The sequence below is a fragment of the Diceros bicornis genome, chromosome X, assembly GCF_020826845.1.
Source record: "Diceros bicornis minor isolate mBicDic1 chromosome X, mDicBic1.mat.cur, whole genome shotgun sequence".
Lineage (NCBI taxonomy): Eukaryota > Metazoa > Chordata > Mammalia > Perissodactyla > Rhinocerotidae > Diceros > Diceros bicornis.
The window spans coordinates 121,744,848-121,764,299 of NC_080781.1; the positions used below are offsets into that span (position 1 = coordinate 121,744,848).

Here is a 19,452-nt window from a genome sequence, read left to right on the forward strand (position 1 = left end):
AGATATTAAAAACACATGCTCCCCAAAGCCACCAGACATTGTAGTTATTTTTCAGGCTATTAAGCAGAATGACAGAAGATTTTTTTAATGATAAGTGTGTTTTGGAATGCATCAGCTAAATCCTTTTTACTTCATGAAATAATATTTAGCTCCACAGAGTCTAGGTCTGGTATTTAAAGATCAACTCACATTGCCCTTTTGTAACTCAGAAGTCATTCGTTGGCTCTTGTTAACATGCCATTGTAGAGACTCTGTCTTTCACACACATACACATTCTGGATCCATATGGAAATGACAACTACTAGAGTTCTGCCATGCTATTTGTATGTAAAGAAGTGTGACAGACATTGGGACATAATTCCATTTGGAAAGCCCTTTTATTTAAATTTGACTCTCAAAAAGTTTCTCCTTTTATTTAGAATTTTTAGATCAATGTTGGCTTTTCCAGAAACCATTGGACTAGACCAGTGTTTTACGATTCTCATTGTTTTTATTGTGAGAAGACTATGAAAAAAGTTACTCAGAGTGTTTTGTATCATGTCTGAGATTCATTTAAAGATTTTTTTTTTAAAAAAAATCACACGCTAAGGAATGTCCTGGCTACTTCTCTGACACTTAACAACTTTACTAATTAACCTATTAAAATTTTAACTTTCTATTTCAAAAGTTAGTGTCTTTTTCTTGATACCAGAGTAGTCTACCAGGCATCTTAAAAATACTCCTCACGTATTTATGGAGGGGGATGCAAGGGGAGACTTTCCACTGTCTGCTCTACATTTTAAAATTTTCTTTGACCATTTAACACCATTTTATGAATTGGAGATAGGTCAGAGAAAGTTTGTCTGCTGTCTATAACTCAAATCCACATCATGAAGTGCCTCAATTTCCACACCATACAGTGTCGTAGCTAGTTTTCTAAGAATCTTCCCAATTGAGATTTGAAACAATGTGCTTATTCTTTCTTTGCTGCTGATTTTAGAGCTCAGATCATAGAAATTACTGTATTAGGGATTTGGAAATCATTAGACAAATTAAGGCGTTTCTGCTATTTGTACTTCTGCACTTCTTTTATATAGGGATCTTAATAACCATGGCAAGGTGTGCTGTGTCTTTAAAGAAATAGAAGGAAAGAGCACAGAGACTGAAATCAGTAGCCCTGGTTTCTATGTCTAGTTCTATCACTTACTATATGTAGGTCATTTAGTCTTCTAGTGCCCACAGTTTCTTCGTCTGATAAATGTAGGTAATAATGCCTGCTTCTCACAGCCATTGTGAAGATCAACTTATCTAATGTACATGAAAGAGCTTTAGAAACTGAATTGTGCTATGCAAATATATGGCAGAATTATTATCATTCACATGGAGTCACATGGCTAATGTGATCTGACCACAGGTCACCTATCTGGCCCTGGAGGAGGGAAACTTACGGGTGATAAATGCAAAGTGTTTTTATAGTCGAATGTTTTCATAGCCTAATGAGAACAAGGCAGTAGAACAGAAGAATTGGGTGGGGGGAAGGGCAAGTTTAAGTTCCATCTGCCTAGGCTGGAAGACTGGTGGGAAGAGAACAATCTCTGAAAAGATGAGAGGTTACAAAGTACAAACGGGTGACCTGGGAACAGGGTGTTTTAAAAAGAGTGGCAGAGCAGAGAATAAAGTCACAAGACTTGTTCACAAGAGGGTGCTGGGTTAAAGCCTGACCTTGAGCCACAAATCACAGAATCACACGGCTGGAAGAAATCTCAAGAAGCCACCTTGTCCACTCCCCCACCATTCAGCAGGACATTCCAACCATCCCAAACAGATGGGACTTTATCCAACGTAGAATGAAAAGCTCTGACACCAAATGGGCAGGTATTGACTGCTCTGGTTTCAACTGTTTACAACAGGCAGGAAAACAATTTCTGGAATTTCATTTGAACCTGAACTGAAACCGGGGAAAAACAATAAACGGCTAGATTTTCCTTGGGAACAATAACTTCTATAGCAGTTTAGGGACAGCTAAATTAGCACTAACTACATAGCTACTCTTAAAGAGAGAGAAAATGTTACCAACAAAACCGGGTTAGAGGACAAATGGCCCCTACTATCATATGGGTAAGAATGTATTGTGATCATTCTTGGTATTTGTGGGGTCTTCTCTCCATGCAGGAGCCTTGGAGCAGAACACTAACAAAAACAAAACTTTTTTTTTAAGCAATATGGTCCAGCAAATTCCAGGACTGACAGCGAGGACTCGAGTTCAATTCCTCTCCTAACACAAGACAATAAATCCTCACACAAATGAGAAACCGAAAGGAAACAAAAAGGTCCTAATTTCCAATCGTGGGAATGCTACACATGAACTCTAGTTTGGAGGGAGGAGGGGACAACAGTCCACACCTGCAGGCCTTCCCAGGAAAGGGGCCTGGGCCTGACCCTGAACTCATTCCCTCAAGGTTACACCATGGGACTGTCAATATGGAAATAATGTTACTTTATTTCCTTAGTGAGTATATTATTTCCAGTGCTATCAACAGCTACCATAACCTGCAAGGAGGCAGCTGAGAATTTCCATGGAAGAAAGTGAAGAGTTATTTTGGGATGTGCTCATAGATAGCCTAGCTACAGTCCATCTGGATGGACACACATGGACATACATGCACAGATAGAGAGCAGTATCTCTGTACTTATAGACATGTATGTTGGAGCATCCTACTGTAGTTTAATAGATGCAGCACGAAGCAAGGGACTTCGGAAAATAACATTACACTCCTGGCTTCACCACTCACTCACATGTGAACTTGGGCAAGTTAACTTGATTCTACCTCCTCACCACTAAAACTTTAAGTCAATTTAGTCAGGAATTCAGTGAATCCAGATGTTTGGCAGTGTATAGGAAACAACATCTGGATGATTGATTGAATTTTCAACTGAAATCACTGGATGTTTTGGCAGCGTGCCCACACAGCCTTTTAATGGCTTTCTGCCTCAGTTTACCTAACTATAAAAAAGGGACAAACATTATTTATCATTTACCTCCCAGGGGGCAGTGAGGATGAACTAATGTTCAAGAGTAACAAGGAGTTCTTGAATAATTCTGTGACAGTGCTGTATCTTATACAATTCCAGGCTGGATATTTTTTCCAATATAAGCAGTGAGATTTTTAGGACATGAAATCACTTTGAAATATGGTTAAATGCTATACAAACACGACACATTATCATTATCAACAACATCATCACCATCATCATAACATTCTTTATGACTTCTCTAAAGTGTCTCATTTTCAGATTGAATCACGGCCAAAATATGAATTTTATTGAAGGTCTGAAAAAAATGTGCTTTGGCCATGCAAAGCAACACAGATGAGAAAAAAATCAATGTGGGTGTTTGGAGCCCAACCAATTTTAACAGCTCAACTTAAACAGGTAAAACTGGTCTAGCAGTGAAAATTAATTGGTTGCTCAGTGGTATTTGTAAGGGAACCAAAAATGTTCACACATACATCCCTGGCAGAGGTAGGAGAAAGGAATTGGAATGGTGACCTTCCCAACTCTGGTAATATACACTTCCCTACGTATGAAGTGGTTTCAGCTTTTGTGGCTGGAAGTTAGAGGAAAGGAAAAGAAGGAAACAATATGGGAGAGAAAAGAAAAGATGCACCAAAGAGATCTGCAACCACACAAAACTTGGGGAGCAGAATTAGACTGGCACAAAGTGCTAGAACACTGCTCCCTTTCAAATTCAAGTCCTGCCTATAGAGAAAATCCTGAATATAATCATCTTAATTGCCACTTATCGTCTGTCATGCACATGCAATTATATATGTGTATATATATAAAATATATATAAATTTTATATAAGGGATATATATACATAATTTCTAATCCTCACAATAACCTTGTGAGGGAGGTTTTGATATCTCTATATACTACAGATGTTTTAGATAAAACTAAAGCTCATAGAGGTTGAATGATTTGCCCAAGGTTATATATCTAGTAAGAACCACAGCCGTGTTCAGATCCATCTAGATCCGAAGCCCATATTCTTTCCACTATACCACTTGGTCTCCCATGGTATTAATATCAAACACTCAAAGTCTTTGTTAAAAGGGCTTGCTATAAATATTTTTAGTGACTGTTGGATCATGTAGAAGCCCATGTCTGATGCATCCCTTTTTCCAAGGTGGGGGTGCATCCACAGGTCTTTCTCTGATCTTTCTTATGACTGCCACTCCCTTGTTTGTCTTTACCTCCTCATTGTTTACCACGGATCTTAATACTTGCCCCTCTCTGGAATCCTTCTCACACTAGCCTAGCCCATCTTAGGCCTAAGCAAACTACCCAAAACCGATAAACAGCATCATTCTTCTGTCTCTTCATCATAGGCCACCTTTATCTTTATTTAAGCACTTTTTTAATGATTGTGCTTCCCCCCCCAACGAAGCTGTAAAAACAGAGGATTAGACTTCTTTTGAATCCTCCAACTCCCTGGCACCTGGCTAGGCACATAGTAGGTATTCCTTAAAGTCTGTTGACCAAAGAGACCTGTTGATAGTATTCCTCGTTTGGGATTAGGGGTACAGTGATGGACCCTGAGATTTTAGCCTCACCAGTGCTGGGCTCTAGCCAGTTGAGTGGAGCCACCCAGATACAATTGGTTTGAGATAATTTGGAAATAATTCAGAGGACAAATACTGTCATTGTCCCCAGGTGAAGCATACCACGCCCTCAGTTCAGCCGTAAGTGGTTTACATTGTGCTCTGAACCCTTCAGAGATGTGTTTTGATATAGTCATACTATATCTATCCAGGCTGTCTAGAATTTAGTGAGGTTGTGAGTTCACAGAAAGAAGGATCTGTTATGCAAATACTGCCATTATCAGCAGCAGTAACAACTATTTATTAAGTGCTCACTGAGCACAGAGCACTTTATTAGGCACTGGAGGAGTCACACTCAAGCATGTTGTAAATACTTTCACAACGCCATTTGCAGTGCAATATACCACTATTATAAAGCTCTTTCAAACATTTTCTAAGCACCACAAAAATGTCACCGCTAAACTTCATATTAAAAAACAAAATCAGGCCAATGTCTTCATACAGAAACCTCTGCCCTTGCATAATGATTTTAGTTTCATTAAGTTCTTCCTAGGCTACAAACAGAAGTCAGTGGTGCCAACCCCCACCCATGGATCATGGAGCAGGAACACTGTCACGCTGGTATATGGTGGCATTTTTTTTATTGTGGCCACAGAGCAATCACAAGCAGATGGTACAACTAACTTCTATTTGTGTCTTAGTTACTAAATGCCTTACAAGAGGAAAAACTCTGTGAACAGGTCAAGGGAATCTGTGGGTGTCTCCGAGCATAGCAGTGAGTCAGAAGTTGGCAAGGGCGCAGTGAGGCTGGTCCTCTCGTATCTTGCTGGTGGCAGTGAAAGCCGATACATCCCCATTGGAAAGAAATTTGGAAACATGTATTAAAATTCTCATATCCTTTAACCCAATAACTCCAGTATTTTAAGAAAACGATCTAAAATCAGGAGAAAGAACTATGCATGAAGAGGTAGCTTTATTTACGATGATAAAAAATTTGAAGCAATCTGAATGTCCAGCAAGAGCAGGCTGATTAATTATAATGAATACTTCAACGAATCTATGCAGCCACAAAAAAAGATTAATATGAAGATTTGTGGTAACATGAAAAAGTGTTTCCAGGATAGTGTTAATTTTAAGAAGTATAAATCACTTGTTTACTTCCAATTATGTAAAAAGTCTGAGTGGTGATTTTCTGAATAAATATTAGAAAAGAACATGTAAAAATGAAAAGAGGACAGAGTAGGGGGATTGTGAGAAATATTTTTCCCTCTATTTTCCAAGCTTTCTCTTATATTACAATATTATTTTTATAATTTAGAAGTGGGGTGAAAAAAAGGGTCAGAAGTCCTCTTTAGCAGAGAGAATATTTGAAGAAAATGAAGAATGACTGCCTCCTCAAAAGCCCAAGACTACAGTGGAAACAGTGGTCACCGTCCATCCCACACTTTTTTGCCATTTGCATTTTTGTTGGATGTACCACATACCTGGTTAATGTGCTTCAGTTTGTCAATAATTTGACTGACCACTGGCTCAGGGCCCTTCATTTTCAGCTCATGGAGGTTGAACTGATTTTTCATTCCATTTCTCGCTGCCTTTTGGCTGTATCTGGAAAGGTGAAGGTAAAGAAAAGATTTGTCACAAGACAGTCTCAAGCAAAGTGAAAGCTGGCTGTGTTTGGCACCAACGGTCAAGCTAACCACAAGCTCTCTTCAGCCTTTTAAACCAAGGGATGACCCTGTGGTGCGAAAGTAAACCACTCCAGACAGAGGCTATTTGCAGTGTAGAACATTCATTCAAAAGTCAACAAACATTAATTCAACATCCTTTTTCTCTAGGTCTTGGGGATACAACAATGAATAAGTCAGACAAAGTCTCTGCCCTCATTGTGCTCTCAGTCTAGTGCGGAGTCCAGAAGAGTAAAGGCCAATGGCAACACAGAGAGGTAAGAGCTATGCTAAGGGAGGTCCCGGGTCTTGGCCAGGGAAGCACACAGAGAGGACCTTAACGCTTGAGCGTGCTTTCTACTCATCTGAGGGAGAAAGACTCTTGCATGCTCTTCCCCTCTTCCTATTTCTCCACTTCCTCCTCCCACCACTTCCACTTGAAGCATAAATTTGTCCCGACTTTCTATACTTTTTTCCCCCTAATTACAATAGGGTAGTCGGGTCAAGGGCAAATTCACATTTCTTTTATTCATATTTTTGATTACAAAAATAATAATGCTCATTGTAAACAATTCAAATGGTACAGAAATAAACAAAGCATAAAGTAAAAGTTCTCCCATTGTCCTATCCTTCCAAGAGAGAACCAGGGTTAACAGTTTGATATATATTCTTCTAGGGGTTTTCACTTGCATATACTAACACACAATTTTAACCAAAATTGGAATCATACTAGTCATACTGATTTTCAACTTTTTATCACTTAATATATATCTTGGACACAGTTCCATGTCAGAACATAAATAACTGCCTTGTTCTTATTCCTCTGAATGGCTATATCATAATTTACTTATCCAATCCCTTACTGAGGAACAATTGGGTTATTTCTAATATTTTGTTAATATAAACAATGCTGCAAAGAACATCCTTGTATACCAATCTTTGCACATTTGTATGAATAGCAATAAAGGATAATTTCCTAGAATTTAATCAATTTATATGTCTAATCCCAAATTATGACGTGCTTTGAATAATTAATACTACTGTATTTTTGCACAGCGCTTTATGTAGCAGTTTCATATCACTCAGCGTATTTGAGCTTCTCAACCACACTGTGAGGAGGATAGGGCAGACCTCATTATCTCTTTGTTACCGAAAATTTTACAACTTAGAAGATATGATCTGACTCTGTTAGGTGTTTCCTTCCATGATATAATGTATCTGCCAACATTAAGGACATGCTTTTAAAAACATGCATAGTAGCAGAGGAGGTCAGGAAGTCTAGTTCTGACTTTCAAAATTAAAAGTCATCCTCTGAACAGGAAAATATTTTGTAGTAAAGCTGAAGAGAACATTTGATTGCATTTCGTCTAAAACGGTAGCCTGGGGCCGGCCCGATGGTGCAAGTGGTTAAGCGCATGCGCTCCGCTGCCGCGGCCCCGGGTTCACAGGCTCGGATTGCGGGTGCACACCGATGCACTGCTTGTCCAGCCATGCTGTGGCAGCGTCCCATATAAAGTAGAGGAAGATGGGCACAGATGTTAGCTCAGGGCCAGTCTTCCTCAGCAAAAAGAGGAGGATTGGCATCGGATGTTAGCTCAGGGCCGGTCTTCCTCAGCAAAAAGAGGTGGATTGGTGTGGGATGTTAGCTCAGGGCTGATCTTCCTCATAAAAAAATAATAATAAAAAAATAAAATGGTAGCCTAACGTATTCAGCTTATTTAACTTTAAAAGTTAGTGAAAACACAGGTCACCAACCATCAAATACCAATTGCCTTTGGGGCTGTATTAAAGAAATGTAAAGCAACATTCTTCATTATATATCTGCCGGGAATCAGCTCACTCCTAGCCTCCTCTTTCATGTTCACATAATGCTGTCTGTTTAAATGCCATCTCCATCCTGATGATAGCACCAGCTCCATCTTCCCCTGCTTTACACCTAGTGACGCCTGAAGCAGAGGCCCTAAGCACAGATAAAGAGTAAGGTTCATTATAAATCTTCTGAAATGAACTTCAGGAATATGTCCCTAGAGACACTTCCATGGACTTGTTCATATCAAAGCTTGCCGGCCACTTTTATGCTCACTCCTACAAAACAAACGTCTTCCTGAAGTTTATTATCCTCATTGGAATCATGTAAAGACAACTGCTAACTTACTGATTTTGCCCTATATGCCCTCTTTCAAATCATTTTTAAATATTAAATCAAATTAGTCCCACAGCTGATCCTTTGCGGCTCTACTTTTCTGCCATTCCAAAAAGTGCCCCTTTAGCTCTGCTTTTTGGTTTCTTATCTCCAAGCCATGGATGAGGAGCCAGGACTAAACACTGCTCCCCAATGCCATGGTGACTCAATTTTTTAAAAACAGCTTTGGGTTTAAAAGCTTGCCAAACTTTTTGAAAGTCGAAATAGCATCCACTGTTCCGCTCCATCCATGTGCTATTTAAATCCTCAAAGGACTCTAGTAAATTAAGCATGGTTTCTGGTTACAGAAGTGTTGGGAAGAGCTGGCCTGTGGCTTAGACCAAAAACTTGCCTTTATTTACTGTGCAAAGCAGTAAGCAAAAGTACTGATCCAATTGACGCCTATAGATAGTAAAATTTAGTGGCACTATTTTAAAATTCCATGTTCTTGCTATCCTTTTAGAAGTCTCAATACCTGTCCCCCAATCTCATATACTTTATACACATTCAACTATACACCAAGGGGCCGGCCCCGTGGCTTAGTGGTTAAGTGCGCGCGCTCCGCTGCTGGCGGCCCGGGTTCGATCCTGGGCGTGCACCGAGGCACCGCTTCTCTGGCCATGCTGAGGCCGCGTCCCACGTACAGCAATTAGAAGGATGTGCAGCTATGACATACAACTATCTACTGGGGCTTTGGGGGAAAAAATAAATAAATAAAATTATAAAACAAAACAAAACAAATATACACCGAAAATTTTTTTAAAATGTAATAGCAGTTACTTCCAGAGAGTAAGGGAAGATGTTGGGGAAGTTTCACTTTTTTCTTTTATGTCCCTCTGTATCTTCGACATTTTTAATCTTTATAATCATTTAATTTTTAATGAGTGAAATTTAAATAGTAGTTATTTTTTAAGGCAAAAGAGAAAAAAAAAGAAAAGAAAAATTAAAAGCAGGGCACACTCATATACATATCTCAGGGCCTGTGGGAAATCCTGTTGTTAGTAAGAGTTATGTTGGCCATCACTAGTGGCCCGGCTTAAAGATGGAATGCATATTTGGGCCAATATATACAATGTCACCGTGGAATTCCTTCAAACCTCAGATGGTTATCATCAGGTCACGATCTCTACTTTGTTAGGTTAAACACAGCCTATATGTTTTCTACTGTTCAGTGAGGTAACTCCAACCTGCCTATTTTAAAAGGACAGTGTATCAGTGAGAATATGATTATGAATGTACATTATTATGAGTAGCTTCTCTCAAAATGGAGGCAAAACGTTATTCAAGTTCTCGCTCCCCTTCCCTGTAGATGCCTAAAGCTCTCTCCTGATGGAATTGAGGGCTGCTGTGAACCACTCTCATTCATCCTGACCTGCTGCCCTTGCATCTAAATGCATTGTGGGGGCCGGCCTGGGTCGCTTCTGCTCCTTTTATGTACATTCTATTTGCCAGCCCACATAGTCTGTGAGGTCTTGGAAGGTAAAGGCTTGGTTAGTTCTCTTTTGTGCCACTCCAAGCACCTCACAGTACTTATAATACAATAATAATAGCTGCCAGTATTGAGAGTTTTCTCTGCGCCAGATACTATTCCAAGCACCGAGGAAAAAGAAAACATGCACTATCTCACTTAATCTTCCTAACAACCTTATGAGATGGATACTATTATCACCAGCCCTTTATTGCAGATGAGGAAACTGAGCCACAGAGAAGGGAAGTCATTTGCCCAAGGTCACACAGCTAGTCAAGAGCAAAGCTGAAGTTTGAACCTTGTGAGTCCATCTCCAGCTGCCTCTGTTCTTAACCACTGTGCTACTATTGCTTCTTTAGAAATAATCCATGCTGACTAAATACTGGACATTTCCTCACCATACTGCTGCATTGCAGGAGACAATTCGCAAGCTACTTGTAATGGTCTACAAGGCTCACAACAGTGCCTGCAGCAATAGCTCTTTACCTACTCAGCAGATTCCCGGGCTTGCCCTTTAAAAGCCCTTGGGGAGAGCCCTGTGTGTGGAGTTTCTTCTCCCAAACAGAGATCTGACAGTATCGCTATTCAGTGAAATAGCTGAGTTTTGGGGAGATAAGCTGTAGAAGTTAGAGAAATAAATAATCCACCACCACCAAGCCACTAGACAAACACCAAAGGCGATCTGAAATCTCTAAGGACAACAGAAAATGAATGCAGGAGGATGCTGTGCTCAATGCCCGGTGAATCTTATGCAACATGCATTCTCCGAGCTTCGAGCCCAGAGGGACTTGGCTAGGGTTGTCTCCGTAGCTTTGTATTCATTAATTAGTTCAGCATTTCGTTTGCCCTCTCTCCCTCTGCGCCACTGGCGTTCATGGTTCTTGACAGGCTTTGAACGAGGATGAGCCGCCACAGCCACAATTCTCATCCACAGACTGCCCAGAGTGTCAGGAATGGGGACACTGTGGGCCACGGGGGATGTTAACGATGAGTTACCTACTTACTAACACTCATCTCTAATTAGATTAATTGTCCTCTCTCAGGAAAACGGCTTCTTTCCTAAAGCTTTGACATGGTTCTAGTAATGAATACTGGCCAGAGGAGGAGGAGAAAGAGAGAGAAGTTCCTACCTCCCAAATCCAAATTTTTCTTAACTGGACGTGTTATGTGTGATGTTACAAGTGTCAGCCTTAAGCATTACATGTGATGTCTTCTCCTTCCCCCATCTAGTTTGGTATCTGTTTAGCACAAAAATGAGTGCCATAATACCAAGAAATAATACCAAGATAACCCTGTTTGTGAAGTGAAAAGGGGAACATGCTTCTGTTCAGGTAATTCGTCAGGGATGGGTGAGGAGAGGGAGGGGGGAAAAACCTGTGCAAAAGCCATAAAGAGAAAAGGAAACTAATTAAAACAGGACATCTGGGCATGTTTTTCTGGGGACACTTGAAGCAAAGAGAGCACTTGTAGAAGAGCAATAGAGTCAAACAAGCGTAAAATGGGCGATCTTTTCTTCCCATTTCTGTGCTGGCTGAGGCAGCGACGGTGCAGTGGAAGGAAATCAACAAATTCAAATGTAGAACATTCAAAATGGAAGCACCCTTAAGAGATCATCTTGTCCAACCCACTCATTGCGTAGAGGAAGAAATTGAGACCCATAGAGGGACTTTTCTAACAGCACAAGTTGTTAGTATCACAACTCGAACATTTCAAACAAATCCCTTTCTTTAAAAGGTTCCTTGAAGGCGCATTGCTGATTTTGAACACTCTTAGTACTGATTTAAGATAGGAAAGCTGCTAGAAAATTCACTTTCTTTCCTCCCCTAGGCATTAGAATGGTGGCAAGAGTTTGAGAGCAAGTCTTAGAAGGACTAATTTACCCCTCCCCACAAATATTTGATTTCAGTAAAGTTTAATTTGCTGCCCCATTATAGATGGCTACAAATAAGTTACAGATCTCACATTCTCAGAGCGCCATCTTATGGAAAGATTTCAGTATTGCATGTAGACCCGAACCCAAAATGAGTGATTTATCAGACTGTTTCCTTGGAAAGGACTCCAGCCACAATAATCACTGGGGAAAACTGGGATAATTTAAAGAGAATAAATAGCTTTAAGAACAAACTAGAATACAGAGTAGAAAAACCATCTTATTAAGAGGCCTAAGAAAGTGTTCTCTTTTCTGTCCAAGATGCAGTCTTAATTTACACAAATGAACAGAAAAATAAAGCAAAGATGAAAATAGCTGAATTTTGTAAACGTGCTTAATAAAGATAGAAACAAGTTGTTTCTTATTTATTTATGCACATATTCAAAGAAAAATGTTTTTCATAATTGTTGGCACAGCAGTACCACTTCAGAGCAAATTTCAGCCAGGAGAGTGCTAAAAACAGATATATCGACCATACTCCAAGAAGTACCTCTGTTCTCAAACAATAGCCTTTCAGAAATTACAAATAGATTTCAACAGAGAGGAAGCAAAGCTAGAGAAGAAACCAGGGAGGGGTAAACCCATTTATATCTCCTTTAGTGGACATTAGCTATATAAGGGAATAACTGTATTAGATTCTGTTTTTAGCCTAGTTTTCAAACCTCACTGTGAGGAGGGACTAAAAGATCGGTCTTGGAATATAATCAAGAAGTCATTTAAACCTAGAGAAGTGAAGACTATTTTCCAGATGGTGAGGAAGGCGTGAGAAGTTGATATCACCCACCACAGGGAGAAGAGGCTGGGGCTGTGGGGAACAGCCCCCCGCTGAGAAGGGAAGGTAGAGAGAAAACGCCTGAGATAGGATCACCTGAAGGTTTGTCTGAAGAAGCAAACGCTGCAGAGGAGCCTGGAGGTAAGGAGGGAGAAAAGCAAATAAGGAAGCAAAAGTGATTTTTGTGGGAGCTGCACAATAGGCAGAGCCCGATGTGTGGGAAGGCTGGTGAGAACTGCCTTCTGGGCTCGGAGCCCTGACCATGGGCAGTAGGGCTGCTAGGGCAGGGCCACTGGCCTGCTGAAGGGTTCTCTGAGGAGTGTCCTTGAGGGGAACATACCAATGAGGAGAGGACTCTGACCCAGTTTAGCTCTTACAAAAACAAAAACAAAATATGCAATTCAAAAGCTCAACAATTGGGGGTAGGGATGTAAGGGAGCGTGTTGTGTGATGGGGATTTATTATTCAATCACTTCAAACTCATTTACCAAGTCCTTCTAGCCCAGAGAACTAGCGGAGAAAACCAGATATTTTTTGTCCCACTGCAGTTAAACCAAAAGAAAGTGATCTTTATCTGTTTTTAAGTTAGTTTCTTTTTTTTAAAATCATATTTTAACTCACAAAAATATTAGAGTTGGAAAAGATCCTCAAAATCATTTAAGTCAATGCTCTTGCCTTACAGATGGGCAAGCTGGGGCCCAGAGAGACCAAGCAGTAGCCATTCTAGTTATTATTGGCATTGCTGCTGGTAGGACATGAATGGAGCTGTAATTCCCCCCAAATAGAAGAGCCAAGAAGAAGGGGTCAGAGAACTGATCACATACCTCAGCAACACATGAGAGCATTGTATGAAAGTAACTGATGTTCAAAACAATGATCAATAATTATGTTTTAAGAGGCGAAATTCAGTTTGGCATATGCAGTTTACTGAGACAGCAAGTACGTAAAACGTTTTAGAAAGGTGGAATCATGTGGTGGAAAGAGCACTGGCCTTGGAGTCAAGACATAGAATCAAAAGCTGGTTTGGGGTGGGCGAGGGGGAATTGGAGGAAGGTGGTCAAAAGGCACAAACTTCCAGTTATAAGATAAATAGGTACTAGGGATGTAACGTACAACGTGATGACTATAGTTACCACTGCTGTATGATATTTAGGAAAATCATTAAGAGACTAGATCCTAAGACTTCTCGTCACAAGAAATTTTATTTCTTTTCTTTTTATTGTATCTATACAAGATGATGGATGTTAACTAAGTCTATTGCAGTAATCATTTCACAATATATGTAAATCAAACCATCATGCTATAAACCTTAAACTTATTATATTGATTATAATGTCTTATGTCAATTATTTCTCAATAAAACTGGAAAAAAAAGCTAATTCCACCACTGACCGTGTGCCATTTGACAAGTAACTAAACCCTGCTCAGCCTGAGTTTCCTCGTCTGTAAAATGGGGATAATGCCACCTGCATTGTTCTGAGGGTTAGTTGATATAATGAATGCTAGTAAATTGAGATAACATGGGCAATGTGCTTAGAACATGTCCAGCACATCTATCAAGGGCTGTTACTATCATTATGTGAAAGCACCAAACACGGTGCCTGACATGCAGTAGGTGTTCAGTCAATGTTATTGGAAAAGGATTTCTTGAGAGAGGATAAAAAAACCTTGCAATGAATAGTTAGTGGAAGCTTCAAATCCCCTCATCCCCACACTGAAAGAATTTAAGAAACGGAAGAGTCTCAGTCGTCTAGGCATGTCCTAGCCAAAATACGGGTTGAAACAGGGGTGGGAATGGTTTAGGATTAGGGAAAATGAACAAAGCCAAAAGCACCAGAGCTTTCTTTGGTATTATGATTGAGCATTGATGTGTGAGTAGCTAGCACTGAGCATGTAGGCCTGGCTGAAAGGAACTGTTCAGTAGAGATGTTTTCTCAGAGCTTCCAGGGGACAAGGCATCTGAGAGGAAACTTACCGGACAAGACTTCAAATGGTTCAAAATTAATTTTTGTCCATTGAAGAATAAATCATTCACCTGTGGCCCAGGGCAGACAGCTGAGCTTCCCAAGTGACCAACTTTAGGTGTCAGAAGCCTGTTCCACTTTCTCCTGCCCCCACATTTCATATTCCTCCTCTCTGTGTTAGAAAATATTCTGCTTCCACTTTGCATAGCTGTCATAGTCATGAATTAGATGGCTCTTGAAAACACCCACATGTTTTTTCAAATCTCTCTCTTCAGAACGCTGCTTTGTCTGTCTCGGGTCCCCGCAGGGTCCACAACAAACAGCCATTCTTTATTGCGGGATCTTCAAAATGAAGAATAGGACCCTCAAAGTCCACTACAATCTCACTTCACTGACTCGACCAGTTTGAGAGAGAGGCAAGTCTGAGTCAGGGAAAAGTGTGACTTGTGGATTTCTTTCTTGTGTTGCATTTCAAGTTTATGTAGTCATACAAAGGAAAGCCTCCTAAATGTCGCTTTGAGTGTCCTATTGAATCTTATTTACTGAGCTGCCAAAGATCATGAGTGAAGGACAAACTGTTTTCACATGAATGGGTACTGCTCAAATACTTTAAGAGAAAGCTCAACATACCTGCCACTGTTTTGCCGTCCGCTCCTCTTGTCTTAGCCACAGTAACCTGCGGGCCTCAAAACCTTCAACATGCAGGATTAGGCCTACTCAGACCCTGAGCCAATGGGGACCAAGGCAGGAAGGTGACAGCTTAGCTGACTGGCCCGTCAGGCCCCAGGTTCTGGAATCACTCTTGCTGCTCAAAGCTACTATTTCATGTTTTTGGAGTGAACCCCAGATGTTCAGGCACGACTTCCTCTTGCCAGCTATATTTCCCTGGGCTGTACAACCTGAACTTGGTCCTGGTTTCCTTGTCTGTATTCGTTTCTGGGTCCTCTGCTTTACTCAGTGCCTGGCACACAGTAGGTAGTCAATAAATGTCTTTTGAACTGAACTGAGACTGAAGGCCTCACCCAAAGCTCAGCTTACATGGTGGAGACTCTGACCTACTCTGCCCAGATCTTGTCAGCCTGTTCCCCTTGAGGCTTTCCCTCGAATCTGCAGCCATTGACTGAGGACCTGCTTTACACTAGACTTTTGTCTGGGCGCTGCCAGGAAAACCTGCCACTGTGTCCCACCCACTAGATTGCACCACTTTGGAAACCAATGCCTACCTAGGGAATGAGAATTCCTTCTCTGTGCCCCAATGAATGTCATGATTCAGGTGGTGGGTCATTTCCACGTGGGCCAGCCAGACAGGTGAGTTCCCGTAGCCCAAAGCACCACTCCTTCCAGCCTCCGTCCCATCCCCTTGGAGCAATCACTGGGCTCCCACACTGAGCCTACCCAAGATACACACCTGCTAGTAAAATCAGTTTGCATCACTAACCCTTTTCCAATAGTGTAAACTTTGCCCTCTTCTGGGTCTGATTTAATGAGATTTTACTATTGTGAAAACAAATCTTCTGACACGCTTGTTATATTTACTATAGTCAAGGCAATAACTTTGTGAGAGTTTCAAATCTGATGGTGAAGTTTTTAGGTTCCTGGTTTTTGGATCAGAGAAAGGATTTGCTGTCTTCTATCAGTAACAGAATGCAAATGCTGTCTACTCAACACTTACCTATTAAGCATCTACATAGCCCTGTTCTTAGCCACAGAACCCTGGGTGTTGGAGGTCCTGAATTTTCCAATGCTCTGGTCCACTATCTCCATTTCATGGACCAGACCTTGGTTTTGGCTTTGGCAAATCTTGTCCTCAGAAAATGAAATCAACTAGTGACTGTGTTGGATTCCCCTGCACACCTGAGACTGAGAGTGTGTGGCTCTACTACTTTGTGACCCATCCACAGATACACTATCCTACATCACGACAGTTAGAGCACTGGCATAGAGTCCTATTGTGGCTGATGGGAGGGAGAGGGTATTAGCAAGAATAAGATGATTCAGTGTTAGACTTGCCCAAGAACACTAAAAGGTCTTGTCTGCAGAAAGTGAAACTGCTACTTCTGCTGTCTTCTCTTAAAATCACCCCCAGAGCCCCAGAATCCAGGCTGCAGTCAGAGCCCCCAGGTAGCAGAAGGAAACACAGTCAGCAAATCTGCCTGGTGGAAGACAGTGGCAATGGTGGTCATGGGCAGAGGAGCTAGAACAGAGCCACCAGCACAGGAGAAAGAGCCTATTACTGCCAGTGTCTGACTATCAGAATAGCTCTGACCTCGGCAGACCCAAACCTGGCACTGCTACTCTCTAGTTGCCAGCAATAAAATAAAACTAAAGAACAACAGAGGGAAGGAAAGGTGAACTGAAGTGTAAACCACTCCACCTCTAACTGCCTCGGTAGCTGCAGGTGTCTTCAGCTCCTCGACTCTTTGCACCTGTTCTCCTGCCGGAACAAGTGGCTTATTGTGTGAGGCTGGATGCATGGAGGTGCTAAGCAAACAAGAAATGACTCTCCTGATCATAAAGTAGATGGGATTCCAGGAAAAATCTACTAAGCCAAATAAAAGTGATTGTAAAGCACTTGCTAAAATATAAACTGCTACATAAATACTTAATAAAAGCTCACAGCAATGCACAGAAGGACAACTAGGTCAAAAATCACCCTAGCTCTCTAGCTTGGAGGGTCTTGGAAAGAGGGAAAATTTGCCTCCCTCACGCTGGTTTCCCCAGCCACTTTTGTATTCCTCTGCTTTTACCTGCCCTGCAGCCCCGGGCACTTCTCTAGATGTCTCTCTCCCCTCACTGATAGATCTCTGTGGTTAGAGGGTTTCTAATTTTCATTCTGGGTGGTTGTGGCAAATATTATTTGGAGTGACAGACACTGATTTCCATTTCTTTTGCTCAGAAGCCCCACTGGGGTCATGGGGTGCTATGGGGGAGACATTTTCTTTAAGGTTTAATCATGTGAACTTCATCCCAAACTCTCCAATATCAGAAACTGAGAACAACTCGGACAACATCTCAAATAGCCAACCCACCTGCTCCCCTATAGGCCCAAAGATACCTGGAGCAGTCAAATGAAGAGCTCACTGCTGTCCTAATGAGAATGATTATACCCTAGGGCTCCTTTTGAATCACTTTCACTTTGGTCTGTTTGGGAAGCCACCAGGGAAAGAACTGGAAACTCAAAGTCATCAAGGCGACTTTATGGCATTCCTCCTCCTTTCAGACTCCCTCCCTCTCAAATATCCTTGCCAGAGGATCTCATAGCCCATTGAGCTGGAAAGAGCTTTAGAGGTCATTTTGTCCAACTCCTTCATTTTATAAACAAAAGAAAAAGCTGAAGGGCAGTGACTTGCCCAAGGTCACACAACCAGTTCATGGTAGAGCTAGGATCCAAGCTGGACTCCCAGCCTGGGGGTAAAGGGGTCTCTTTTTGCACGGGCTCCAAAACTCCACATGGGATACACAGGCAATGGCTTTATTATAGGAGCCATGTGTGTAGAGGAGATTGAATGGAGGGCTAGCTTCAGAGACAGTTGAAGGGCATCAGCTTTCTCCCAGGGGATGCCACCATACAGCCTTGAGAAGATCTGAGAGCAAAGAAGCCTGGTAAGAGAGGCAGGAAAGGTACAGCTATTTTACTGAGCTTAGACCAGGTAGAGACCAAGGAAAGGACAGGATTTAGCAGCACAGGCCAGGGAGAAGTCAGAAAGAACACCCATACCAGGTCTGCTGGACTAAGAAAAGCAAGCTTAGGTCAGGATTTCCATCAAGAACAGGAAGAAGGTAGGAGGGCTTTGAACCCATGGAGGAGAGAAGCCAGGCATTTGGCAGGCAGGGCAGTGTAGTGGGTAAGAGGGCATAGACTGCCTGAGTTTGGATCCCCTCTCCCTTACCAGTGCTGTAACTTTTGGTACGTTACTTAACCTCGTCAGTAAAATGGCGCTAATAATAATGTTTAGCTCAAAGGCTGTTGTGAGGATTAACTTAGTTAATGCACACAAAGTGCCTAGCACAGAGCCTGGCACACGGTAAGCACCATAGAGATGTTAGCTGTTATTAGCATTAACCACCTCTACTGTTCCAGTCCTACTTCCTGAAGGTTCACTGCACTCTTAGACAAGATTTGGGAAGCAAATGAGAGACAGAAGTGATCAGAATGTTCTGGGGAGGAAGTGGCAAAAGAAGTTAAAAAGTGAAAGCAGAAAAACTAACAGAATGGGTGAGCTGCAGCTCCCCCAGCTCTCCTTCCTCCCTCCAATGTAAACCCCTACAACTGCACATTTTCCCCATATTTAGAAGCTGCTAGAAACATAGGTGCCAGTAGGTGACCAACCATTCCAGTTTGCCTGGAACTGAGGGGTTTCCCAAGACTCAGGACTCTCTGTGCTCAAACTGGAAAGTCTTGGGCAAACTGGAACAAGTTAGTCACCCTAGGGGCCAGAGGGTGTTTGCTGTTTGGGCTTATTATTTTTTATAACCACAGCACAGAGCACTGCTGCTGGACGCCATCCACTGGGGTTTGGAAAAGCTGAGTTATCCAGAAGCCATGTACAGGGATTGTTAATGGGGCTTTCTTCATGTCTATGAAGGGGAAAAAGAAAGAGTTTCTTAAATAAATGGGTTTCACCAGGGCATTGTTAGCCAATTTAAGGATGATGGTCTTTAGCAGGACATTCACACAGCAATAGCCTCATTATCAATGATTCTTATTTGTCTGCTTCAATTCTCTGATGCAAGTTGTCTTTCTTCAAGTTCTATTCCTAGCACTGTTATTATATGTGTTTGATAGTAATAAAACTGCATTTATTTTGAAATGGTCTGTCACTCAGACTTTTCATTAATTTAATCTGATACTACCAATCCCTCAAAGTATTTCCTTATCCGGGGCCAAG

At 41.5% G+C, this 19,452-nt stretch overlaps 1 protein-coding gene across 2 annotated transcripts in view; it reads right to left on the reverse strand.

The window, feature by feature from the left end:
* Positions 1-19,452, reverse strand: part of GPC3 (glypican 3) — a 413,594-nt gene that overhangs the window by 93,847 nt on the left and 300,295 nt on the right. For both annotated transcript variants that reach the window (XM_058536778.1, XM_058536777.1), the window contains one exon: positions 6,068-6,188. In XM_058536778.1, the coding sequence (XP_058392761.1) occupies positions 6,068-6,188 (121 nt within the window). The remainder of the gene's footprint in view (positions 1-6,067; positions 6,189-19,452) is intronic.